This window comes from Nymphaea colorata, chromosome 2 (assembly GCF_008831285.2).
Source record: "Nymphaea colorata isolate Beijing-Zhang1983 chromosome 2, ASM883128v2, whole genome shotgun sequence".
NCBI classification, from domain to species: Eukaryota; Viridiplantae; Streptophyta; class Magnoliopsida; order Nymphaeales; family Nymphaeaceae; genus Nymphaea; species Nymphaea colorata.
Window position 1 is genome coordinate 30581631 of NC_045139.1, and position 24138 is coordinate 30605768.

Here is a 24138-nt window from a genome sequence, read left to right on the forward strand (position 1 = left end):
TTAAGGATAAAAACAATCAATATCAAACTCTCTTTGGAAGAAGAGAAAGACATAACAACCCATATAAAAGATCTGGTTAACTTGAAGGTTATTCGAATGAGTTTCAGCCCTCATAGGTCTACAACGTTTATTGTGAATAAGCACTCCAAACAAGTGAGAGAGAAATCAAGAATGGATAGTCATCAACTATAGAAGGTTGAATGACAATACTCGAGATGACGAGTATAATATTCACTCCTTGATTCAAAGAATTTAGGATAAAAAATACTTCTTAAAATTCGACTGCAAAAGCGGATTTTGACAAGTTAGCATGGAAGAAAGTTCTATACCATGGACTGCTTTCACATGTCTCCAAGGACATTATGAATGGATTGTAATGTCCTTTGGATTAAAGAACGCCCCTAGTGTCTTACAAAAAAAAAAAAAGAATCTTGCGATGAAGAGCTACAAAGACTTTTCTGTAGTTTATATTGATGATATCTTAGTTTTCTCAAAAACTAATAAAGAACATATCATTCATCTTAAAAAGTGTTTGAAACATTTGAGAAAAATGGAATTATAATATCCAAAAAGAAAATGGAACTAATGAAAACTCATATAAAATTTTTGAGAATGAGATTGACAATGGATATATTAAACTCCAACCACAAATAGTTGAAAAAATCATAAAAGAATTCCCTGATAAAATTGAAGATAAAAGACACTTCAACAATTCTTGGAAATTTTAAATTATGCTAGACCTTACATTCCGCAAATGCATAATCTTGTGTCAGGACTCTCCAAAATTAAGACCATATGGTGTTATGTTTTTCAATGAAAAAGACATAAACCAGGTCAAAAAAATTAAGGAATTAGTAAAACAACTAAAGCCCCTTAAGTGACCGTTTAAATTATTTGGTAATTCAAATTGGATTGTATCTTGGATGAAGAACAGTATTGCTTGCTAAAATCTCAAAATATGACCTTAAAACAAGTAAAGAAATTTGCATATATGCATATGCAAGTTTTAGAAAAAATAGAATAAATCTTCAATGGATATAAAACTATTCTTGGATACTTTTGCGATCATAAAATATTATGATTTTGTAATGGATCCAACAAAAACTTTGGACTTCAAAATCGTTTTACTGAAAACGCCTGCACTGTTTCGTTCTTCCCCTTTTCCCGTCCTGCAGCCTCCCTTTTCCCTTCCATGCTCTCTCTCTCTCTCGCTCTCCAACTTACGGCTGAACGGCGATTGTCAACGGCGCCGGAATCTTTGGCTGACGCCGGTAAGTTTTCAAAAGGGCTGTTTAGGAAATTTTTAACACTAAAGTGTGTTCTTTAAAAAGGGTCGATTTTGAAAACTTTGTGAGAGGAGAGGGCTTATCGAGCCCTACCGGCTCTTTCTCTCTTCTTTTTTCTACAGAAAACCGAGAAGGTTAGACAGAGCGAGAGAGGGAGAGAACGGGAAAGAAATAGCGGGATAGGTGAGGAGAGAAAGAGGGAGAACAAAAGGGTAGAGACGAGGGAGTGAGAGATATTGAAGAGAAGAGAGGGACGATAGTGAAGGTAAGTTCATCTGAATTTATTTTTCCCCTTCAATTTTTTTAAATTCTTTCTTAGATTGGAAGCTTGAATCTCCTTGTTAATTTATGATAGAGAATCTAGTTTTTATCAGTCTTAGCATGGAATTCTTGATAGAAATGATATTGCTTGTCTATATGGTGCTGAATGGGACATATGGTTTGAGTTTTTGAGGGCTGTTTCTCTGAGTTCGTGTGTGAATGTTACGGATGGAATTTTGATCACTGATTGTGCGGAAAGGAGAGAAATTTCAGTTCTGTAATTTTTCAGATGGGGCTGAAGCTGTACGATTCCTTTTTGGGTCTTAATTAAAGTTGATTTTAAATAAACGGAGGCTTTTGTAGTCTTGTATTAGCTGGATTTAGAAGGAGGTGAATTTGGGAAGACATGGCAGCGTAGTTCAAGGGTTCGTTGTCGGTGAGGCTTCTGGACGTATAAGGGAATGGGTTGAGACCTGTAATTGAGGTTAATGACTAATCATGTTATCTAATTGTCACTAGGTGGGCTGGTTCACGAAACCACACCCAAGGACGTGACCGGAGAGCGTACTAAATACTACCTTCTTCTTTGGTGAGCAGATTTATAGTATAATTCAATTACAGTAGATGTTCTTATTTGTTTAGGTTGTTGAAGCATGGATTGTTACATTCAAATATGCAATAGATTGTTAGCACAGCTAATTTCAATGTTGTCTATGAGATTATTTAATTATTTGGTGGATGGATCATGAAGTTAGATAAATATAGTATATTGAGCATAACTGTTCTCTTGCTTAGCATTGATTTGTTTGTTTGTATGCTAAACAGATCTAAGTTACTTGAATCCTCTCTTATGATTTCTTCATTATATCATGTATGAATGAGCTGCCTGATGAAAACATCAAATAGGATTATAGGCTGGTTTAGAAATTCAATTAAAAACGACAAACTACATCACACTGTATAGATTCACTTGTCAAAACTCAGATATTTGAAAATTAAACAAAATGTAGTTTATTAAGGTTGAAATATATTTGAAGGCAAGCAGTTATAATGAGAAGACAAATTTATTGACAAAATATGGGTCATAGAGGTTGAAATATATTTGAAGGCAAGCAGTTGTAATAAGAAGACAAATTTATTGTAGTACTAATAAAACTTTTCAGAAAGTGTCTATCATGACTGGCCGCGAGGGCTGCCTAAGGGCGGTGGCCATTGATAGCCCGCAAGGGGCATGGCCTTGCAAGGGGCAAGGTGCGAGTCCTCTTAACTCTCCTGCATTATTATTTATTGAGAGTTGAATCTAAACAAAAAAAAAAAAAGTGATGGTCACTGGTCGTAAGATAAGATTCCATTTAGGAGCAAGTATTTCAAGAGTGGAACCTCAAGTGGAAGCAAGTCTCTCTTGATGCGATAGAGCGAACTCTAATGAAGAGTTGATATAAGAAAGTTAAAAGTCCAATAGCAGTCAATTAAATTTTAAGTGAGATCAGTGGCAGACATTTAAGTTTAAAGCATAAAACAACTCCAAGAGATATGCTTGACTGCTTGCTTATGTAGTGTTATCTCTTGACTGTTGATATGATGTCTTTACTTTCGATTGATATGATCTTACTGTATTATGGCCACTGAGTTAGTAGGACTCACTACTTGTGTATTTTGCTTTTTCAGCTGAGCAAGATAGAGTTTTTCAGGGAAGGCAGCTAAGCTTAGTTATTTTTAAACCTCTGAGTTCCTAGTGAATAGGTAGATAATAGATTCATCTTTACAAATTTTGTATTGTATATCATGTAGAAACTAGCCGTCGCAATTCAATTTTTAGCTCATATTTTCAGTTTTAAATTGATTTATCCTAGTGCTTGTTAGATTTTGAATTACGTAAAGCTAATTACAGTTTTCTCCTCACTCCATAGAGCAGGGGTTGACACTGTGTCTTGCCGGAGTCATTATCTCTTTCTCTTTCCTCCCTTGCAGGTCTCTCTCTTTCTTTGGCTATTTTTGGCTGGCCAGCATCTGCAGCAGTGCCATGCAGAAGACCGCACCATGGTTGAGCTTATCCATGGCGCTCTCTCATTTTCCCTCACGGCTAACATGCATCTGTCTCTCTCTTTCTCTCTCGTGTCACTACCTACCTACTTGCTCACTGTCTGGGGTGGGATGAGCAATAGCATAGCTTGTTTTTGATGAATGCCCATGCAATGTCTTGAAGTATTGTTATTAAATCTAGGGAATTGTTGAGATGCCTCAAAAGGATGTTGTGCCATGGAACTTGTTGATTGTGGGCTGTGTGAAAAGTAGGGATATGAATTCTGCAATGCTATGTTGTCAAGTCGCCCAAGCAACGCCTAGCGCCTAGGCGGGCCTAGGCGAGCTTAGGCAAAAATGGCGACCAACTTTTTTTTAATTTTTTTTTTTAGTTATGTTAATACGTCAAATTATTTTGATTAACTATTACTAATATTTGAAATGTGGAGAGTAGTAACATAACAAGCATAATCAACTCAGACAATAAAAAATTAATTGTTGACTTCACTGAATATCCAAAATCGATAGAAGAAGCTTAACATTCCTCATTAAATGTAAAACTAATACAAGAAACAAAAAAAAATTCTAATTTCTAGAAGAAGGAATGTAAATCTGCAAGAAGTCTTTAATTTATCTGTACTTAAAGAAAGACATAATATAATAAAAAACACTAACAATACATTATAGTATACATACAAGTACACAATAGTAATACGTATGAGTGCATAACCATACTAACGTATACATATAATTAGTATCACAGTACTACATATTATATAACAGGCTAATAGTATACATATAATAGGTCGATGCAATACTATATGACATGTATAACGGACTGCACATAACAGTATATACATATAACATGTATTACAATACATATAACAGGAATAACAAATTGTATTACAATATCATTTAACCTATGTCACATAGGTACAGGTGCGGGTACCGACCATTTTTAAAAAACTTGGGTACCGGGGTATGGCTGTACACACACACGCACATATATATATGCATTATTTTCTTTAGAACTTTTTTCTTTTAAATTTTAATTTGATGTTTTTAATTTTTTGTTTTAGATTTTTTAAAAATAATCTAGAATGAGCTAATTTTTATCAATTTGTGGCAATATAAGGCCAATTTTTGTGAATTTACAGGGAAACAATTTACTTCATATGTAAATGTTAACGCCAAAGGTTACATCAAGTAGGCATTTTTTATTGATACCCAAGATGTGCAAACATGTCCGGACTTGTGCATGCAAACACTGACATGTACAATCACTTTCAATAATTTGCAATAGTCTTTTTAAAAAATATAAAATGGTTTTATGTTGTAAACCATGTAATACTGGAAGGATTAATATCCTCATGTCCTTTTTCCAAATGATTTTCAATATCATGTGGGAAGCCCATATCATGCACATGCGATTGTTAGAAGCTCCACAGCCTCATTTCCTGGCCTAATGGACATTCTTTTCTGGCAAACAGGTGGCTTTCTTCTAAATCTGCTTGAAGAGAGAAGACCAATCTGGGGAGAATCCTAATTGGCATTACCTGGAGCACGATCTGTTTTGTCAAAGCATAGCATGGAAAAGCTAAGAGAGTTTGGGCGGAAGGCAATCTTTGTTATTCGAGTCATTTCGGGGTACGAGGAAAGGAAAATTAGGTCTTACAGATTGCAACTTGAGAAACGCCTCCAATATGTAAGCTTACATTTCTCTCTCTCTCTCTCTCTCTCTATATATATATATATATATATATATATATATATATAATTTGTCACATATATCGTGTACGGGTATTATACGGTGAGCAATTTCTTGGGTATAATACCACAAAGTTGTATTCTCGGGAATATCTTGAAAAAATCTCGGCAATTTTTTTTAAATAAAAAATAATAAAAAATACAAAAAATGCAAAAAAAACGTGTATTATATGCGTTTTTTTCACTTTTTTATTTTCTAGTTTTTTTTTAAAAGACGCTTCTAATTGCCGTTTTATACGGCCGACTTATTTCTCGGGTATTATATGTGTTTTTTCGAATAATACGCGTTTTATGAGACTGATATATAAAATATGTATTGTTTCTATGAGACCGTTTTATTGATTGCATACTTTGTCCTCTTTTGACACCTGAAAGGTTTCCTGGTTCCTGTAGAATTTTTTTTCTGAACTTTTAAGGGTGGCATTTTGTTCCATTGGTCTTGGCATTGAGCAAGATGCAGCACTTTTTTTGTCTTTGTGGTGTTTGATTATTTTTGAAAGAATGAGTGGGTTTTGTTCTAGGCAATGGTTTTTCTTTTTTTCTTTTTTCTTTTTTTTTAATTGTTGAAGATGGTGGCCTCAAAAGACTAGCAACCACAGCTGGAATCCTATGTACCATCTAGTTTGCTCAGGCTGTGTACCAGGTGCAACGCTAGTCCGTAAAACCACCAATGAGCACTCAGTTTTTTTTGCTTCCTTTATTCTTATCCTTTGAAAAGTCTGACCTTCATTTTTAACTATATTGGTTTTGTTTCAGCTGTTTTCAGTTCTTTAAGTTAATCTTCTAATTCTTGATCTGATGCTTTTAAACTTATTTTTGGGTCTCAACTTGACCAATTAGTCTCATCAATAATCACAAATATCAGTGATATTTTGAAAATATTGAGCTTTTATTGCCAAACAGATTTTTATCAGAATAATGTTCATGATCTTTTTCATAATATTGAAAGTAAGAGCACCAATGTGTGATACTTTCCCTTTTCAGAAATGCTCTTAATGTAATTAAAGTTATATTTTCCATTTTCTATTTGTTTAAAAATTTTAAAAACTATGGATTGTGAATACTTTTGTAAGGAAATTAGTAGAAAACTCATAATTTCTGGATTTTTTGTTATTCTTTACATATTCTTTTTGAACTCCCGATATTTCTTAAGAAAAATAAAAAGGGAAAAGTTTTCCATGAAAAACCTTCCCAAGACTGATATTTGTGACAATGCCCTCACTCGACACTCACTTGTGCTTTCATAGGGTTTCCTTAGTTGCTGGCTGGAGCTTTTGACTACTTAGGTTCATGGCACCAAAATGACTAGGGACAAATATTGTGGGATGGTGTAGAATAGTAGAATCACTATCTCACATGTAGGTGATATTTTCAAAGTATCACAATGAATCTACCAAAAGCAATTGAAAGAAAACCTGAAAATATATAATATTTTGAAAATATTTCGAAAAGAAAGTTATCATGAAAGTATTGCAGTAATATCGAGATATTGTCGCAAGATTTTTCAAACTTTATAAAATATATTTCAAAACTTTTTGTTTTCTTTAACAATTTAATAATCATTTTAATTGTTTATATTCATATTTTGCATGAAATTAGTAGAAAACTTGTAATTTCTGTTTTAAACTTTCTGAATTTCTAAGATTTTTCAAAGGAAACCTAACTTTCTGATTGGTACCTGAGACAATCCCGACCAATAAGAACCTGAGAATGGTATCTGTGTTTGCGTAGAACTTATAGCATCTAACAATCACAAGTCTAAGATTATAACCTGCCTCAGAAATGAAAATTTGACAAATGAAATGATGCTCTATGACTTTTATTTGTTGCATTCTAATCTAGAGATACTAAGTTAGTTTGTCTTTGTCTGCTTAAGAGAATTTCATGTGATGTCATGGACATATTCTGCTGCTGCTGGTGGGTTTAGCTTGAGTCTTTTGACTCTTTTGTCCTCCAAGTTGTTTCTTCACTTTTTCCCTTCTATATTTCATACTCGGTGTCTGCAAACATTTTTATATTAGAGTAATGCACCTCATAAGGCTGTTTAAATTCATGGTTTGAAGTGTGACTGGCATAGTGCTTGTTTTTTTGTTTCTTTATTTTTAGTAAAAAAATGTTTTTAGTTAAAGAAGAGAATTCAGAAGATAACCAGATGAATAGCCCCTTAAGAGAGTGATTATCAGATAGGAACGGGAAAAAAAGGTTAGGCATCAAACAATGTTTAAGTCACTTAAATGACCTAATTTCATATTTCTGATCCAACTTAAATTCATTATGTCTGTTTAGATTGGGTAATCTTCAAGGTGCCATGCAATTTCTGATTATACTAAAATGTTTTTACAGCTGATTGTGAATGCTCATTCATTTTCATGGAGAGGTAAGTCGCTAGCGCTAGAAAATCATGCATTATATATATATAAAATATAAAATGCATGTGACTATATACAATTTTGTATGGTTTCATGTATTATAATCTATATATATGCAATAACATATATATTTATATGTATATAGGATTTTCTTTTATTTTTCTATATTTATATTTTTTGGATTTTATTTTTTTGAAGCTGCAGTCTGGTCGCCATTGGAGCTAGTCCAATCAATCCTGGTCATTGGGCCGGCCCCACGCCAGAAACTTGGGCCCATGCCAGCCTGGCTCGATCCGATAAGAAGCTGGGACCTAGCCGGCCCGAGACCTGAAACTGGCCTGATTAAATTAAAAATATATATTTTTAATATAAAATAATATATAAATGTAACTAATTGTAATAAAATATTATATATATATATAAATTAATAAAATAGATATTAAAAAAATATTGGGCCCACCCTGGTTTATCGGGCCCAATCGAGCTGGTCCCGAGCGCGAGTCGGGCCGGGTATCGGGTACCCGCAGGCGGCCCGGCCCGCTGCCTAGTCTTAACTCTTAAGTCCAATGGCTAGCTTCTTGGGCTAGCTTCTCCTCTCTGTAGATAATCTTCTCCTTTGTATGCATTCTCTGTTCAGCCTTGTCTCTTCTTCAATGATATTCCATTCATTTTTAGTTCTCCTTGTGCCTTAGTGTCAAGTTGTGTTTGTGTGAGAATATATTAAGCTGATCTCTCTCTTATGCTGTTTATCAAGTCTTTTTGTGACCTTATCTCTGTCTTGACTGAATTGGTCGAAACCATCACACTATCAATACTTCTCTTGATCTTTATTACTGTTTCCTCTCTAGTCTACTAATCTTAGTAAGAGTTTTATATATAGAAAGGGGAGGAAAAAGACAAGAGGGAAGCTCTTTGTTTAAATTCAAGACCCCACTCAACTAAAAATGCAATGCTGTTAGTCTTGACCAGAAAGCTTTCTACGTCCGTTCTTGAATGCGAAAAATTCTGCTACTTACTTCTGTCTACACATTCATTTTTCTAATGTTTATTACTTATTTATTTTATTACTGTATATATATCATAGTCACAAATAACGTCTCAGAGTTTTAAACGGCGAAGTTTTTCTCGGGTATAATACGGCGAACTTGAAAAAAACGAGAAAAATACGGTAAATTTTAAAAAACTAAAAATGAGGGAAAAGTAAAATAAGTGAGAAACTAATAACACAAACATCAAAAGATACGTAGATTTGCAACAAACAAAAAATAGAAAATGAAAAAAAAACTATTTGACATTAAAAAAACTGAAAAAACACATTCGTTTTTAACGTTTTTTTTTTTAAAAAAATGTGTCTTTTTTAAGTTTTAAATGGCTAGTTAATGTATCGCGTTTTTTCGAAAAAAACGCGTTTTCTGTGACTATGATATATATATATATATATATATATATATATATATATATATATATATATATAGACAAACATTCTCCTTACGCCAGTGGTTTTGTGTAAGGGGTACGACGGCATCGTTACCCGACACAGTGGAACCTTGCAGTGGGGAGGACTTCTCTCGCTGTGCGGCTCCGACAACGCTCACCGGAGCCTTGCCGGTGGCCAAAAAATTGCATTGAATGCAATTTTTTTTTTGCAGCAGGGGGGTTACCGCCGCCTTCGTTTTTCAGGAAGGAGCGGTCATGGCCTCCCTCTTTCAAAAAAAATTTCCCTACGGGGAAAATTTCTTTTATTGGGGAGGCCGTCGTCTCCCCTCCACAGCACCAGTGATGCCCAGCGAGGCATGGCCGCCGACAACACCTGTGCCATGGAGGGGAGGCGACGCCCTCCCCTCCTGTCGACCTGCAGGGAATGAGAGAGTTTTGTATGTTGTCCCGTGCATGTAACGAGCGTACGTTGGATGTGAACCATACTATCAATATGTACATTTACTTTCATGTCCAAACATTGCATAAGCAAATGCATGAGACTAAGTCACATGTGTATGGGTATGGAGATACGGGTATGGGCATGACAACTTTAAAAAATGTGGGTACAGGGGTACGGCAGGATATACGTATGTATATATGCAAAATAACACAAAAAAATCAAAATGAAAGCAACATTTTAGTAAACAAGTGATATAACTAAAAACGTTAGTATGTTAATGAACAATAACTCTAAGAATAGAATGAAAAGTAAGGTGGAAAAAATTAAATCAAAGTAAAATTAAGCAGTTTGAATCTAAAGGTACCCGAATGTGTCCAAGTACCCATTTTGGGTACGAGTACGGCGACACAGGTATGTGGACCTTACTGAAGTACCCATGTGACTTAGGCATGAGATAACAAATAAGTATGAAATAACAAATAAGTATGAAATGACAAATAAGTATGAGATAATGTTTATGTGATAACAAAAGATTTATAAGATAATGAGTTAACGAACCGATAGATGTATGAGATAACGCCAAACATAAATATGAAATAGCAAAAGATATATGAGATCATAAGATAACAGACAAATGTATGAGATAACGCTAAACATAAGTATGAGATAATGTTTATAAGATACTAAAATATTTATGAGAAAATCAAATAATGGATGGATGTATGAGATAATGTTAAACATAAGTATGAGATAATATTATGACATAATAAAATATTTATGAGATAATGAGATAACGCTATATGCTAGGCAAAAAGAACAAAAAAACAAAAATGTTTTTTTACTGCTTAAAGGGGTATATTAGTCAGAACGATATGTGTAAACGGACTGACAAATTTTACATTTATCGAATCCCCAAATCTTTTTTTTGCGGTTTCCTTCTTTGTCCCTACACAAATTTTTGTATTAATCATGGACATTTTTTGTCATTATTAAAATCACGCATGAAATTAGACACACATAAACGACATATATAATCAGCTTCGATTGGGCAAAGGGCCGATGCCGATTGTTGTTGTTGTTTTTTTTTTTTTTATCAGTAAGGGCGTTTGATCTTTTTAGCTTCGATTCGGCAAAGGCCCGATGCCGATTGTTGTTGTTGTTTTTTTTTTCTTTTTGAAATCAACAAGGGCGTCCAATCAAAAAGATTGAACGCTCAATATTGAATGTACCCCATACACCAGAAAGCTAGTGTAAGGAGAGACACTTTCTATATATATATATATATATATATATATATATATATATATATATATATATATATATATATATATATATATATAGAGAGAGAGAGAGAGAGAGAGAGAGAGAGAGAGAGAGAGAGAAAGAGAGAGCTTCCTCCCAATGAGTATATAAAAAAATAAGTGTCGAAAAATTGTCAAATGGTTTTTTATTGTGCAAAATGAGGCCAACCATCTTTCTTTCTTTGTTCCTTTCCCTCTTAACCTTCTGATATTAGCAATCAGTGAAATTTTGTCCCTGCTCCTTTTAAATCTAACCAAGAGACGACTAAGATCCAATGAAATGGACAATAGTTAAATTAGAACACAGTACAAATTATGGGTAAGAACAAAGTAAGAACAAATTGTTGCTTCAGTGAAATTTGGTCCCCGCTCCTTTTAAATCTAACCAAGAGAGTCAGAGACGACTAAGATCCATTGAAATGGACAATAGCTAAATTAGAACACAGTACAAATTATGGGTAAGAACAAATTGTTGCTTCAGCAATTACAGGAATAGTTAAGTGAAGGGAGACCTTGTCTTACCTCTCTACATTATACTTCTAAGGTACGGACACAGTGGTCCAAGTGTCAAATGGTGAAGCATTTATGGACTAATTATTCAATATTTTATAGTTTCAACATCGTTGTCATTTTTCACAGGCTTAAGAATGAGCTGAGAGTGCTTATGGTTCCCCATAATTCTTGTCACTTGATATATGTTTCCAAGTGTCTCACCATGTATTATTGTTGGTTCCATCAAACTTGTATGTTGGGACAAAGTTGGAGTTGTTGGTGTGAATGCTTTCTTGATTGTAACGGGCCTTTTGAAGAACTTCACACTTGAAACCTTCGAGGAATGAGTAGAAATTTTTTTTGGACCACAACAAGCACAAATTTCGAGAAAGTGCCAGGAGAACTTCAAGAAAGTTCTTTAAGAGCTTGATACTTGACTCTGATACCATGTAAAACTCCTTCAATATCACACAATCAAGTCACAAAAGACTGTAAAGTGTAAAGTCACAATCCTTTATGAAAAAACCCAACTAAACCTCACAAGAATAAACCTGCAGTAAGACACAAGAGGAATAAAGATATTATTGAATATCACTCAAGCGAATAACAAAGAAGAACATTTATTACAAAGGAGAAGAATGATATTATAGAGAAAGGAGAAAGAGAGCCCAAGAGCTAGCTGTAGGTCTAGCTCCAATCTGGTCAAAAGTTATCTTTTGCCAGACTGCAGCAAAGAAAGAGATAAAATAATGTAAATACAAAAAGAATTAAACTAAAAGGAATACATAGGAAATGCATATATATTATATATATATACCAAGGCATTTATTGAATATCACTCAAATGAATGACAAAGAAAAACATTTATTACAAGGGAGAAAAATGATATTATAGAGAAAGGAAAAAGAGGGCCCAAGAGCTAGCTATAGGTCTAGCTCCAATCTGGTCAAAAGTTATCTTTTACCAGCTGCAGCAAAGAAAGGGATAAAAATATGTAAATACAAAAAGAATAAAACTAAAAGGAATACATAGGAAATGCATATATATATACTGATAAAGTTAAGAGAACTAATCTTTGATTAACATCGAAAGAATCCCTAACTCCTCTTTATATAGACTAGAGGAGAGGGATAAGTTACAAGAAAGTCATTAAAAGAAACATTATTACACAAGTGCCCTCTCAAGCCTAATACTGAGTATAAACACGTCTTAACACTCCCCCTCAAGTTGGAGCGTATATGTCAAACAAGCTCAACTTGGAACAACAACTTTGGAATGGTCCTCTTGCAAGAGCTTTAGTAAAAATATCAGCAGTTTGCCCTGTAGTTGAAATATGGGAGGTGCTTACAAACCCCTTTTGAATCATGTCTCTGGTATAGTGACAATCTACTTCAACATGCTTGGTTCTCTCATGGAAAGCAGGATTATTAGCAATAAACAGAGCAGCTTTGTTATCACCTAACAATTGCATAGGAAGAGGCACTTCCACAGTAAGATCCAACATCAGAGATCTAACCCACATAACTTCAGCAGTAGCCTGAGCCATAGCTCTATACTCAGATTCTGCACTTGATCTGGCAACCACTGTCTGCTTCTTACTCTTCCATGTAACCAAGTTGGATCCAATAAACACACAAAACCCAGTAGTGGATTTTCTGTCAAGGTGACATCCCGCATAATCAGCATCAACATACACAGATATAGTGAGAGATGTACCATTTTGAAAGAAGAGTCCCATTCCTGGTGAATTTTTCAGATACCTGAGAATCATCATGGCAGCATCCCAATGGACTTTCTTGGGCTTATCCATAAATTGACTCACTCTGCTGACAGCATAGGCAATATCAGGTCGAGTAACAGTGATATATAGGAGCTTCCCAACAATCCCTCTATATTGTCTAGCATCAACATCTTCAGTATCATCATCATACAAGCGAGTATTGATGTCCATGGGTGTAGAGGCAGGTCGACATCCTAGCATACCTGTCTCTTGCAAGACATCAGTAACGTATTTCCTTTGGCACATGATAAGACCCTTCTGATTTCTGGCAAACTCAATACCTAGGAAATAGCGTAGCTCACCAAGATCCTTGGTGACAAAGTGTCGTCCAAGGACGCCCTTGATGTTGGAAATCCCCTGAATATCATCCCCTGTAACAATGATATCATCAACATAGACAAGAACTATCACTGTACCTGTAGAAGTTTTCTTGACAAAAAGGGAATGATCAGCCGAAGAACGTCTGAAGCCCTCATACTCAATATTCTCTGATAATTTTTGAAACCAAGCTCGAGGACTTTGTTTCAGACCATAAATTGCCTTTCTCAATCTACACACTTTCTGACACTCCCCCTCAGCAACAAACCCTGGTGGTTGCTGCATATACACTTCTTCATGTAGGTCACCATACAGAAAGGCATTTTTGACATCAAGCTGTGATAGAGACCAATTCTTGCTGACGGCAACAGCGAGAAGAACCCGTAAAGAAGCATGTCGTGCCACAGGAGAGAAGGTATCATAATAATCAACCCCATAAGTCTGAGTATAGCCTTTTGCAACCAAGCGAGCCTTATATCTCTCAATGCTGCCATCTGCTCTGTATTTAACAGTAAATACCCATCGACAACCAACAATAGCTGCATCAGAAGAAGGAGTAACTAGTGTCCAGGTGCCTCTAGACTGAAGGGCATCCATCTCTTCTTGCATAGCTGCGGCCCATTTGGGATCAGAAAGAGCGTCCATAGGAGTCTGTGGAAGAGCTACAGCCGACAGTCCCTTGACAAACTGGCGGTAAGTAGGAGTGAGTCGAGCCATGGACAAATGACCAGAGAGAGGATGCATAGTGCAACTGCGTTTGCCTTTCCTTTGAGCAATAGGCATATCAAGTTCATTAATATGAGGACCAGTAGCATGCTCTGGAGAGTCCCCTGTGGCATCATCACATAAAGAATGGTCAGCAGGATTTGTGTGTTCAGGAAGTACCTTGGGCATGCTGGGTGAAGGCACAGGAGCACAGGGGGCAGGTTGAACAGGTTTAGTGCGACGTTGGTAGATAGCCCCAAAACGCGAAGCAACGGGTTGTGGATAACTCATGAGAGGTAAAGGAAGGTGGACTTCATCACTAAATTCAGGCACCCTTAATTGAGTTCCATTGGGAGAGAAATAAGAGGTGGACTCAAAAAATGTAACATCAGCACTCACATAATATCGACGAGTAGAAGGATCATAACAACGATATCCCTTTTGAGTGCGGGAATAACCAACAAAGATCGTTTTGATAGCCCGAGGGGATAACTTATCTCGCCCAGGACCAAGTAACTGAACAAAGGCAACACATCCAAAAATACGAGGTGCAACAGAAAACAATGCTCTGTCAGGAAAAAGAACAGAGAAAGGAATAAGATCTCCCAACACGGATGACGGCATGCGATTAATAAGATAGCAGGCTGTAAGAACAGCATCTCCCCAATAAGAATGGGGAACATGGCTGTGTATGATAATGGTTCTGGCGACATCAAGAATATGGCGGTGTTTTCTTTCAGCAACCCCGTTTTGTTGAGAGGTATAGGCACAAGAAGTTTGGTGAATGATACCCTTATCCCTGAAAAATTGTTCTAAAGAGGAAGCACAGAACTCAAGAGCATTGTCAGAGCGCACAATCTTGACACAAGTATCAAACTGAGTCAGAATTTCATTGATAAAATTTTTGATTACATGACCCGCTTCAGATTTGTGTTTCATAAGAAAAACCCAACTAACACGACTGTAATCATCAACAGCAACAAGATAATACCGATGACCCTGAAGGTCAGGAGTACGACTCGGGCCCCAAACATCAAAATGAAGTAACTCAAACACAGAGTGGCTACTTCTACTAGACCGCGGAGGAAAGGATGACCGATGGTGTTTGCCTAACTGACAAGACTCACATTGAAAAGACGACTTATGAGACAGCTGAGGGAGAACATGCAGCAGTTTCTGAAACGGGAGATGTCCAAAACGTAAATGCCAAGTATAAGCCGAGGATGAGGACGACCCCGACGAGGTAGATCCAGCAAAGGGAAAGGAGTGCACTAGCCTGTAGAGACCTCCCTGTTCACGGCCACTGCCAATCACCCTGCCCGTCAGTATATCCTGAAACACAAGAGAGGAAGAGTCAAATATAGCACGACAATTTAATTCTCTGGTAATCTGACTGATAGAAAGTAGGCTATGGGGGAATTCTGGTGCATGAAGAACGTGCTGCAGCGGCAATGATGAAGTAAGTTGGACCTCTCCATGTCCAACAACTGGTGAATCTTTTCCATCTGCTAGAATAACCGAACGACCCGGTGGAGTAGGGACGTAAGAGGTGAATTGCATCTTATCCCCACAGAGATGTGTCGATGCACCAGAATCAATAAGCCAATCTGTAGTGTCAGGAGGAGAGCAGACTGTACAAGCAGAATACATACCAGATGAAGAAGCACTCGCAGCGGTAGGAACAGTAGAAGTGGTCGGACCAGGGGATGGATGGGCGCTGTCGCCAATCAAGTGCCTCAACTGAGAGAGAATGTCATCTACATGCAACTCACTGGAGGATACCATGTGCTGAGGCTTAGGCTGCTCAGGAGAATCAGTAGATACAGTCTGATTTGCAAAAGCTGGACGACCATGTTTCTGCCAACACTTATCCACAGTATGACCAATGCGGTGACAAAACTGACATACAGGGCGCGAAGGGGTATTGCCACGGCCACGGCCCCCTCTTCCTCTGGCAAAAAAGGGTCCTCCTCTGCCACGAGTAGCAAGCATAGCAGAAGTGGTATCAGGAACAGTCGATGCAGAGATCGGAATTCTGCTGAGCCTACTGTAAGCCTCATCAATAGGAGGAATCGAGGGACTAGTAAGCATTTGGTTCTTTGCGGATTCATAAACAGAGTCTAAACCAGAAAGAAAGACCCCTACCATAAGCATATCTCTGTATGCCTTTTGTTGTTCACACTTGCATGCGGGAAAGTAGCTATTCAGTCTCTCAAACATGGACTTGAGACTAGAATAATAAGTGTGAAGAGGTCTGCCATCTTGGCGCATCTGATGGATATCATGATGAAGCTGCATAATGCGCGTTTCATTTCTTGCCTGTGAATAAGTGGCAGCAAGGGAATCCCACATATCCTTTGCACTGTCCTTGTGCAAGACTTCATTTGCAATTTCTTGTGAGAGAGTACCAACAATCCATACCATAACCAATGAATTATCTTTAAACCAAGTAGTATATTTTCCTACCTTCTGTACGGGCTCGGGCTCCAATATGAGATGTTCCTTCTCATGGGCGATCAAAGTTCTTTTTACTTGCATGGCCCACATCTCGTAATTACCCCCATCCATTTTGGTGATAATGCTGGAAAATGGGGAACTCTTCATCTCTCCCGACGATACAAAGGAAGAGGTATTAGCGCCACTACTAATTTCAGACATCTTTCAACACAAAGGAGGAAACCGAGCCACGGAATAGGAAGTGCAGGCAAAAGAATACAATCACATATCGAAAGACAACATGCTGATCATGAAGCAATATGTAGTTAACGCAGGTAGCAATCCAGAAGTCCGATCGGCGAGAAGAGGCAACAGCAGAGCTGAACGAAGAGAGATACCAGAGACGACGGTGAGAAGAAAATCAGCGTGCAGAACCACGGGCAGAGCAGCGGCGGAACAGCGGCGGAGCAGCGTGCAGAGCAGCGGCGGAGCAGCATGCAGCGGAAAGACGCAGGAGGACGGGCGCAGGCAGACGGGCGGCGGTGGCGCAGGCGGACGGGCGCAGGCAGACGGGCGCAGGAGGCACAGGCGGAGGCGGCGGCGCAGGCAGACGGGCGCAGGCGGACGGGCGCAGGAGGCACAGGCGGAGGCGGCGCAGGCAGACAATGGGTAGGGCGACGAGGGGCAGCAGGGATGGATCAGGCGGCAATGGACAGGGCGGCAAAGGGCGAGGCGGCAATGGACAGGGCGGCAAAGGGCGGCGGCGGCGACTGACGCCGATGAGGCGGCGGCGGCGCCGCTCAGTCGGCGACAACTCGCTGAGGAGGAGACGGCTGGAGCTCTGATACCATGATAAAGTTAAGAGAACTAATCTTTGATTAACATCGAAAGAATCCCTAACTCCTCTTTATATAGACTAGAGGAGAGGGATAAGTTACAAGAAAGTCATTAAAAGAAACATTATTACACAAGTGCCCTCTCAAGCCTAATACTGAGTATAAACACGTCTTAACATATACCAATGCATTGCATCGGGCACATATGTTTAAATACATGGCCCGATTTATTATGAGAATCTTGAGGATTTCTCCGTCTAAACCCAGATAGAGAAATTCACAATATATATATATATATATATATATATATATATATATATATATATATATATATATATGTGTGTGTGTGTGTGTGTGTGTGTGTATGTGTGTGTGTGTGTGTGTGTGTGTGTGTCTGTGCATATATACCAATGCATTGCATCGGGGCACATATGATTGAATACACAACCCGATTATTATATGAGGCTGAAGGATGAGGCTGAAGGATTTCTCCGTCTAAACCCAGACAGAGAAATCCACAAAATATATATGACTGTACATATATATATGGCTATACATGTAAACATATAAATTCAAATGTGTGTGTGTGTGTATATATATATATATATATATATATATATATATATAGATAGATAGATAGATAGATAGATAGATAGTGTTGAATATATACATATGAACACGATTTCTTAACACCATCAACAATCAAGTGTCACTATGCTTTGAACGTTATAAACCCTTGTTCGAAGCCTTAGAAGCTTGTTTGAATATGTAAATGGTTTGTTTTAGCTTTGCTTGCATTTATTGATAGATCCAATCGGCCCCTTTCCTGTGTACTCTTATTTAATTCTCCCTGTAGAAAAGTGATTTTGCAAATAATCAGTCATAAAAATTTCTTGCATTTCTGATTTTTTTTTTTAACAGTTCCCTATCTTCTACCTGTGACTGTCCTTGTAAAAGGAGTTCTTGCATTTAATAGATTTCTTAACCAGTAATTCCTAACTTAATTAAGTGTTTAAATTGTAAAAAAAAATTCCTGATATTGAGAATTTTTTGTTTGTTGACATTTAGTTGGGAACATGGGGTTGACCAAAGAATTTGATGCAAAATTAAATGATTTAATCAAGTTATCTATTTATTACATTTTCAATTACTTTAGCATCTGAAGAATCAAAAAAGTTATATAATAACTTAATGTCTCTAGTGAATATCAGAATGGATATCTAGAAAAACTTAATTCATGGTGTTTTATGTGTATTTTTGCAATTTTTTTGTTCAAGACTTCATTGACTTTTTTATTTCTTTGTTTGCTAGGCAAAAGAAAGGAAGGAAGCCTTGAGAAAGATACCAGAGCAAGCCATTTTATCGGAGGTCCGTCGCATGGTGGAGGAGATGCAAGCCGTAAACAAGAAACTGGAAGAGACGGTAGCTTTCTTAAAGAAATATGCCCCTTTTTTTCTTATCTCTTAAGTAAATAAGTAAAAGTGCACTCTAGCTATGATGGTGAAAAATTATGTTTGATACATTATTGTACTAATACAATCTTGATTGCCAATACTATATGCTTGGTCAGTAGGTTTTGTTAGAAACTATTAACCATTAGCAAACAAAGAATGCAATTTAGCTGACTTGAGGTTGCTGGGATTAATGTCTAGCCCTTCAAGGCACAAGTAAATGGTGAATGTCTTCTCTTTATTTTTGAAGAGCGTGTCCATCTGCATTTTCTGTAGGTCCTCTTATCTTTTACTGCTAAGAACTCAGTTATGGAAGAAAGTTTTACTTTTCATTTACATATTTTATATAGTATATAAATACTACCTTTATATAGTAAATAAATACTTTAGCTGCTATGTCACATAGGTACGGGTACAGGTTCGGAGTATTTTCAAAAAACTTGGGTACAGAGGTACAATCTTACACACACACACACACACACATATATATATAACAAAAAATAAGAATTTAAACAAACAAAAATAACACATTCATGATTCACAATTTATAGATTCTAAAGAAGAAACTATTGAACAAAATATGAAAACACAGCTCTATATGTGTTTACTGAGTATAAATGATGTAAAAAAAAAAACTAAAGCCCTAAATTTTGGACAGGCAAGGGCTCAGTCAACTTTGACCAAGTCCTAATCGGACGTATACAGTCCCGGATATGTTGATGGTATCCGGTACTGTTTGACCAGTACCCAAGAAGTACCCGGTACAATACCAGTATCAGTACCGGTGTCTTACCCGGCTAGTATGGGTATGCTGCCTTTACAACAGTAATGGGGATAACAAAGGAAAGAGGAAAAAAGGAAAGAAGAAGAAGAAACAAGGGAACAAAGAGAGAGGGAGAGAGGCAAGTCCTGAGAAAAAACGCGAAAGCGAGGTAACAACTTTCTCTTTGCCCTACCTAGATGCCAACATGCTCATGCTGGGGTGACTCAAACGTCTGTTGCAAAAAAATGAGCTGTGTAGAAAGAGATGCTGCAAGAGAAAGATTTTCATAGATGTTCTACACCATATCAGCACTCTCAGGCTAGGTTAGTCTACAGCCCTTGCTTGGGTTTAGATATTTCAAACCTCATCAAAGAGATAGGTTGCACTAATCTTGATAGTTGGCATCAACTCAATGGTGTCTGCAATAGCTTCTTCATAGGTTTCATTCTTTTCAACTGAGCACTAAGATCGTAGATCCATTCCTTTCTATTAGATATGATCTGGTTGGAATTTTATTTATTCCAACTGAGATTTAATCTCCGAAAAGGCAGTCAACCAAAGTCTGATATTCATGGATAAGTCTTCTCATTCTGTGCATTGTTGCCTGTTTGTATAAACATCTGTTCCAAGAACAAATTAACAAAGCATCCTTCCTCATCTGGTGAGCTTCTACTTTTACTAAAGTGATATGGCTGCAACTTCAGTCTGCTTGAAGCTTTCACCAGCTGTCCATTATGATTCCCAATTCACCACAGTGTAAAGTTTCTTACAATTTCCCAAGTGAATATTATTAGTTTCTCTGGAGACATGTCTTTATCACATATAACCTTATTCCCCAACTGGACTCATCTCCATATCAAGAGTTATGCTTGGGTAGGAGCTCAACCACAACTTCTGAAACTTAACAGAGGCCCGCCACTTTAGTTCTTGTATCAAATCTCTACTTGGTTTCCTTTTCACATTAAAGAATTGTGGTGTGTAATTCTATGGAAAGGATACAATTTCTCATTCAAAGAAAAATGTGGTTTCAAGGTCCTGTCAGTGAGCTTTTGTGGTTGTTCTGTCTTTCATGTGCCATTTTGTTGGTCATCCCCTAAGTCACATGGGTGCCGGTATGGTTTGGGTACGGGTATGGAGACACGGCTATAGACACGACAACTTTAAAAAATTTGGGTACGGGGGTACGGCAGGATATATGTATGTATATATGCAAATAACACAAAAAAATCAAAATGAAAGCAACATTTTAGTAAACAAGTGATATAAAATATAAATAAAAACATTAATATGTTAATGAACAATAACTCTAAGAATAGAATGAAAAGTAAGGTGGAAAAAATTAAATCAAAGTAAAATTAAGCAATTTGAATTTAAAGGTACCCGAGTGTATCCAAGTACCCATTTTGTGTACGGGTACGGCGACACGGGTACGTGGACCTTACTGAAGTACCCATATGACTTAGGACCATCCCCTATATATATAATACAGAGCTAGAATTTTTGCCTTGGGATGGCCGAATGATCAAGGAATCGACATTTAGAGGGGCCAAAATATTTTTTGAGAATTTTTACAAGGGCTGAAATCAAATTTTTGGAAATTTGAACTTGTAGCTTTCAGTTTTCAAAATATGAAGGGGGTCCATGGCCCATTAGGATCGTCCAATCACACAATCTGGTGGCTCTAAGGGCTATCTACTTTCCCCCACCACCCCTCGATGGTGGGAGCTTCTCCCTCCCCATGGTTGTCCCCCTTCTTGACGTTGGCCCCTCAACCCCCCTCGTGAGGGGAGGGGAGATGGCTTGGGGAGGGGGAGAGCTGGGGGAGGTCGAAAGAAAAAAAAAATCAGGATACCATCAGGGCTGTTTGATTGGCTGCCCATGAGATGACCGTGACCCTGAGTCTGGGTTCGTGCTCCCTCTCTCTCTCTCTCTCTCTCTCTCTATTTTTATATATATACACGTAAACTCTCCTCTTATGTTAGGAATTTGGTGTGCTCCCCCTAGAATGTCTGCTCTTTTTGATTGGATGTTCCAGTTTTTTTCAAAAATAAAAAAAAAAATTGTTGGGCATCAGGGAGGTGTGAGTTGCTTTCCTGATGCCCTCAACACAGGATGGGGAGAGGCGATTGCCCCCATTTGATGGCCCGCCATCCCTCTGCTCACTAGCGGGCCACTGTTCCCATGCACACTGGCGAGGGAGCACGGGCTGCTGGAATGAGGAGGCAATAGCATCTCCCATCAGCAAGGGACACAGTTTGTGAGAGCCAATAGACGCTTCGGTTCCCTTTTTCATTTTTTTTTTAATTTAAAACAGCAGGCTGTCCGACGTGAAGAAATCTGATTGCCATGCTTCATCATGCTAGGCACAATGAGACTGTCGGATAAGGGGAGAGTATATATATATATATATATATATATATATAGAGAGAGAGAGAGAGAGAGAGAGAGATTTCTTCATGCCATGTTGTTGTATACAAAATATCCGAAATCCTGTTCTATTGGAGATGTAGGTTTTAGCTTCTCACTGTATGTGCTTCATTGCAGCATCCCCTCATAGGCAGGTTCTTTAGTAGCACTAAGCAGCCATGGGATCTGCATTCTGTATTATGATAGGTGTTTGATCTTATATTTTTTTATTTATTTATGTAGGACAGCAAGTTAATCTATGTGGCTTAGCTGGCCTCCCTAAGTGTTCATGTTGAAGGTTGAGCCAATCACGCAACAGCTTTTTCAAATTTATAAATTACCCTAGTTTGTTCATTGTACATTTTGGATTCTTGATGGGACAGAGCGTTGTGATGGTTTTCTGATTCAAAATTGGAGTTGGGTCAATTGGATTTGTACAATTTTCTCTATAATGGATGTAGACTAGCACATGCTTAACTTCAGTTCTTAAGTCTTGATGTTAAATTAAACAAGCAACTCTAGAACCTCCATTCTCATGATTTTTTTTGCATGATCATGGCAACATTTATTGGCCTAGCCCCTCAGATATCTGATGTTTGACATGCTGAGCTTGGCCTCGGCTTTATTCCTGGTTCATGTATGCACGCTCCTGCAGCTTCATCGTTTGAAAGTGGAATATTCTCCAACTTGTGCTCAAGATTGGTCAGTTTAGAACCTTTGGTTTTTAGTTAGTATCAGACCTATGCTCTCATTCTTGTATGAAAATGACAATTTGATCTTGGAAGAAATACACTTGTATAGCAATTGGGAGGAAAATGATATGTTCTTGGAAGATCAGGTTTTTTGTCAAAGTGGACAAGCTATACTATTGTCTGGCTTTTGTTTGCCGAACTGAAAATATGTCCAGCTTGTCTGGTTTTATGCCACTGGCATGTCTGTGTGTGTGTGAGAGAGAGAGAGAGAGGCGGAAAAGGTGGTGGCAAGAGGATGCCTTTATAGTCCACATGGATGGTCTGTTCTGTGGGTGGAGGTGGTTCCTGAAAGAATATCATTTTTCATTCTTTCTGAATACGAAGATGAATTGTTCTCCACGTATCCGACTATCAAATGGGCTCTTAAAGAATGTGCTTGTGTGAATGTTGGACGAACATATCCCTTTGTCAATGATATTTCATTATTAGTTCTGGAACCTGCAGTACAAAGAAATGAATGATGGGAACTTTTACAAACTCATTCTACTGTTGAAGCCTTCTCTATCTTTTTTAATTGTCCACATATTTGGAAATTGCAGGAATCTGCAATTATTGCGTACTTCAAGCCAATTGACAAAGAAGCAGAAATCATAATGAACATGCAGCTTGAAGGAGAAGAAAGAAACATGAGAGCCATGTCCAAAGCTGCGCATGAAAGAGTGATGGAAGCACAAGCTTTAGCAGAAGGATTAGCAAATGCAGGTAAAATGGAGGCTAATAATAATTTAGAATCAGAATCTCGTCATCAAGATCAAGCATCAAAGTGACTTACAGAAAATGTTGACTGCATATTGAAATGATTGTGTTTATCAAAATAACATGTTATCTTCAATATACTTTGCATGGAACATAAGGCAAAATCAGAAATTGAAAAAGAGGGGTTGAATGCTTGGAAATTCAAGAATCTGAGGTCATGTTTGAGATATGGATTACTGAGCTTTGCTGTTTCACTAGTTGGGCTATTCATTGTAAGATGCAAACGAACGTTTTTGCATGTCATTGATAATGTACAGAGCTCTGTTTTTTTTTTTTTGCTGTCAATAAGTTAAAGTCGCTTATCCTTACGCTAATCCTTTAAAGCCTATTTCTCTCAGTTTTTTATCAGTTAGCCTTCTAGTAGATCTAGGTCATGTAAATTGAGATCAGTTGTAATTTTTTACTAAACTTTGCTGCCCTATTTATTTTAATTTGATTATTCCCGTTATACACTTTTAACTTGTATATAACTCGACAGCCTCTCGTTTCATTCTCAGAGGCTGTCCCATTGTGGTGGTTTATCGTAAGGGAAACTGCCGATAGTGGATTTAAATCTGC

General features: G+C 37.5%; 1 protein-coding gene across 12 annotated transcripts; it reads left to right on the top strand.

The window, feature by feature from the left end:
* The first annotated feature begins 1119 nt into the window (after positions 1-1119).
* On the top strand, positions 1120-23853 carry LOC116248490 (uncharacterized). 12 transcript variants are annotated; one of them, XM_031621301.2, is made up of 8 exons: positions 1120-1271; positions 1409-1551; positions 2067-2136; positions 3216-3290; positions 3519-3643; positions 5060-5274; positions 18764-18874; positions 23364-23853. In XM_031621301.2, the coding sequence occupies exons 6-8, from the start codon at positions 5158-5160 to the stop codon at positions 23589-23591; spliced, it is 456 nt and encodes a 151-aa protein (XP_031477161.1). In that variant the 5' UTR covers positions 1120-1271; positions 1409-1551; positions 2067-2136; positions 3216-3290; positions 3519-3643; positions 5060-5157; the 3' UTR covers positions 23592-23853. The 12 variants fall into 12 exon arrangements, with proteins under 12 accessions (XP_031477161.1, XP_031477159.1, XP_031477162.1 ...); XM_031621299.2 differs by having other exon boundaries at positions 3519-3590; XM_031621302.2 differs by lacking the exon at positions 3519-3643.
* The last annotated feature ends 285 nt before the right edge of the window (positions 23854-24138 follow it).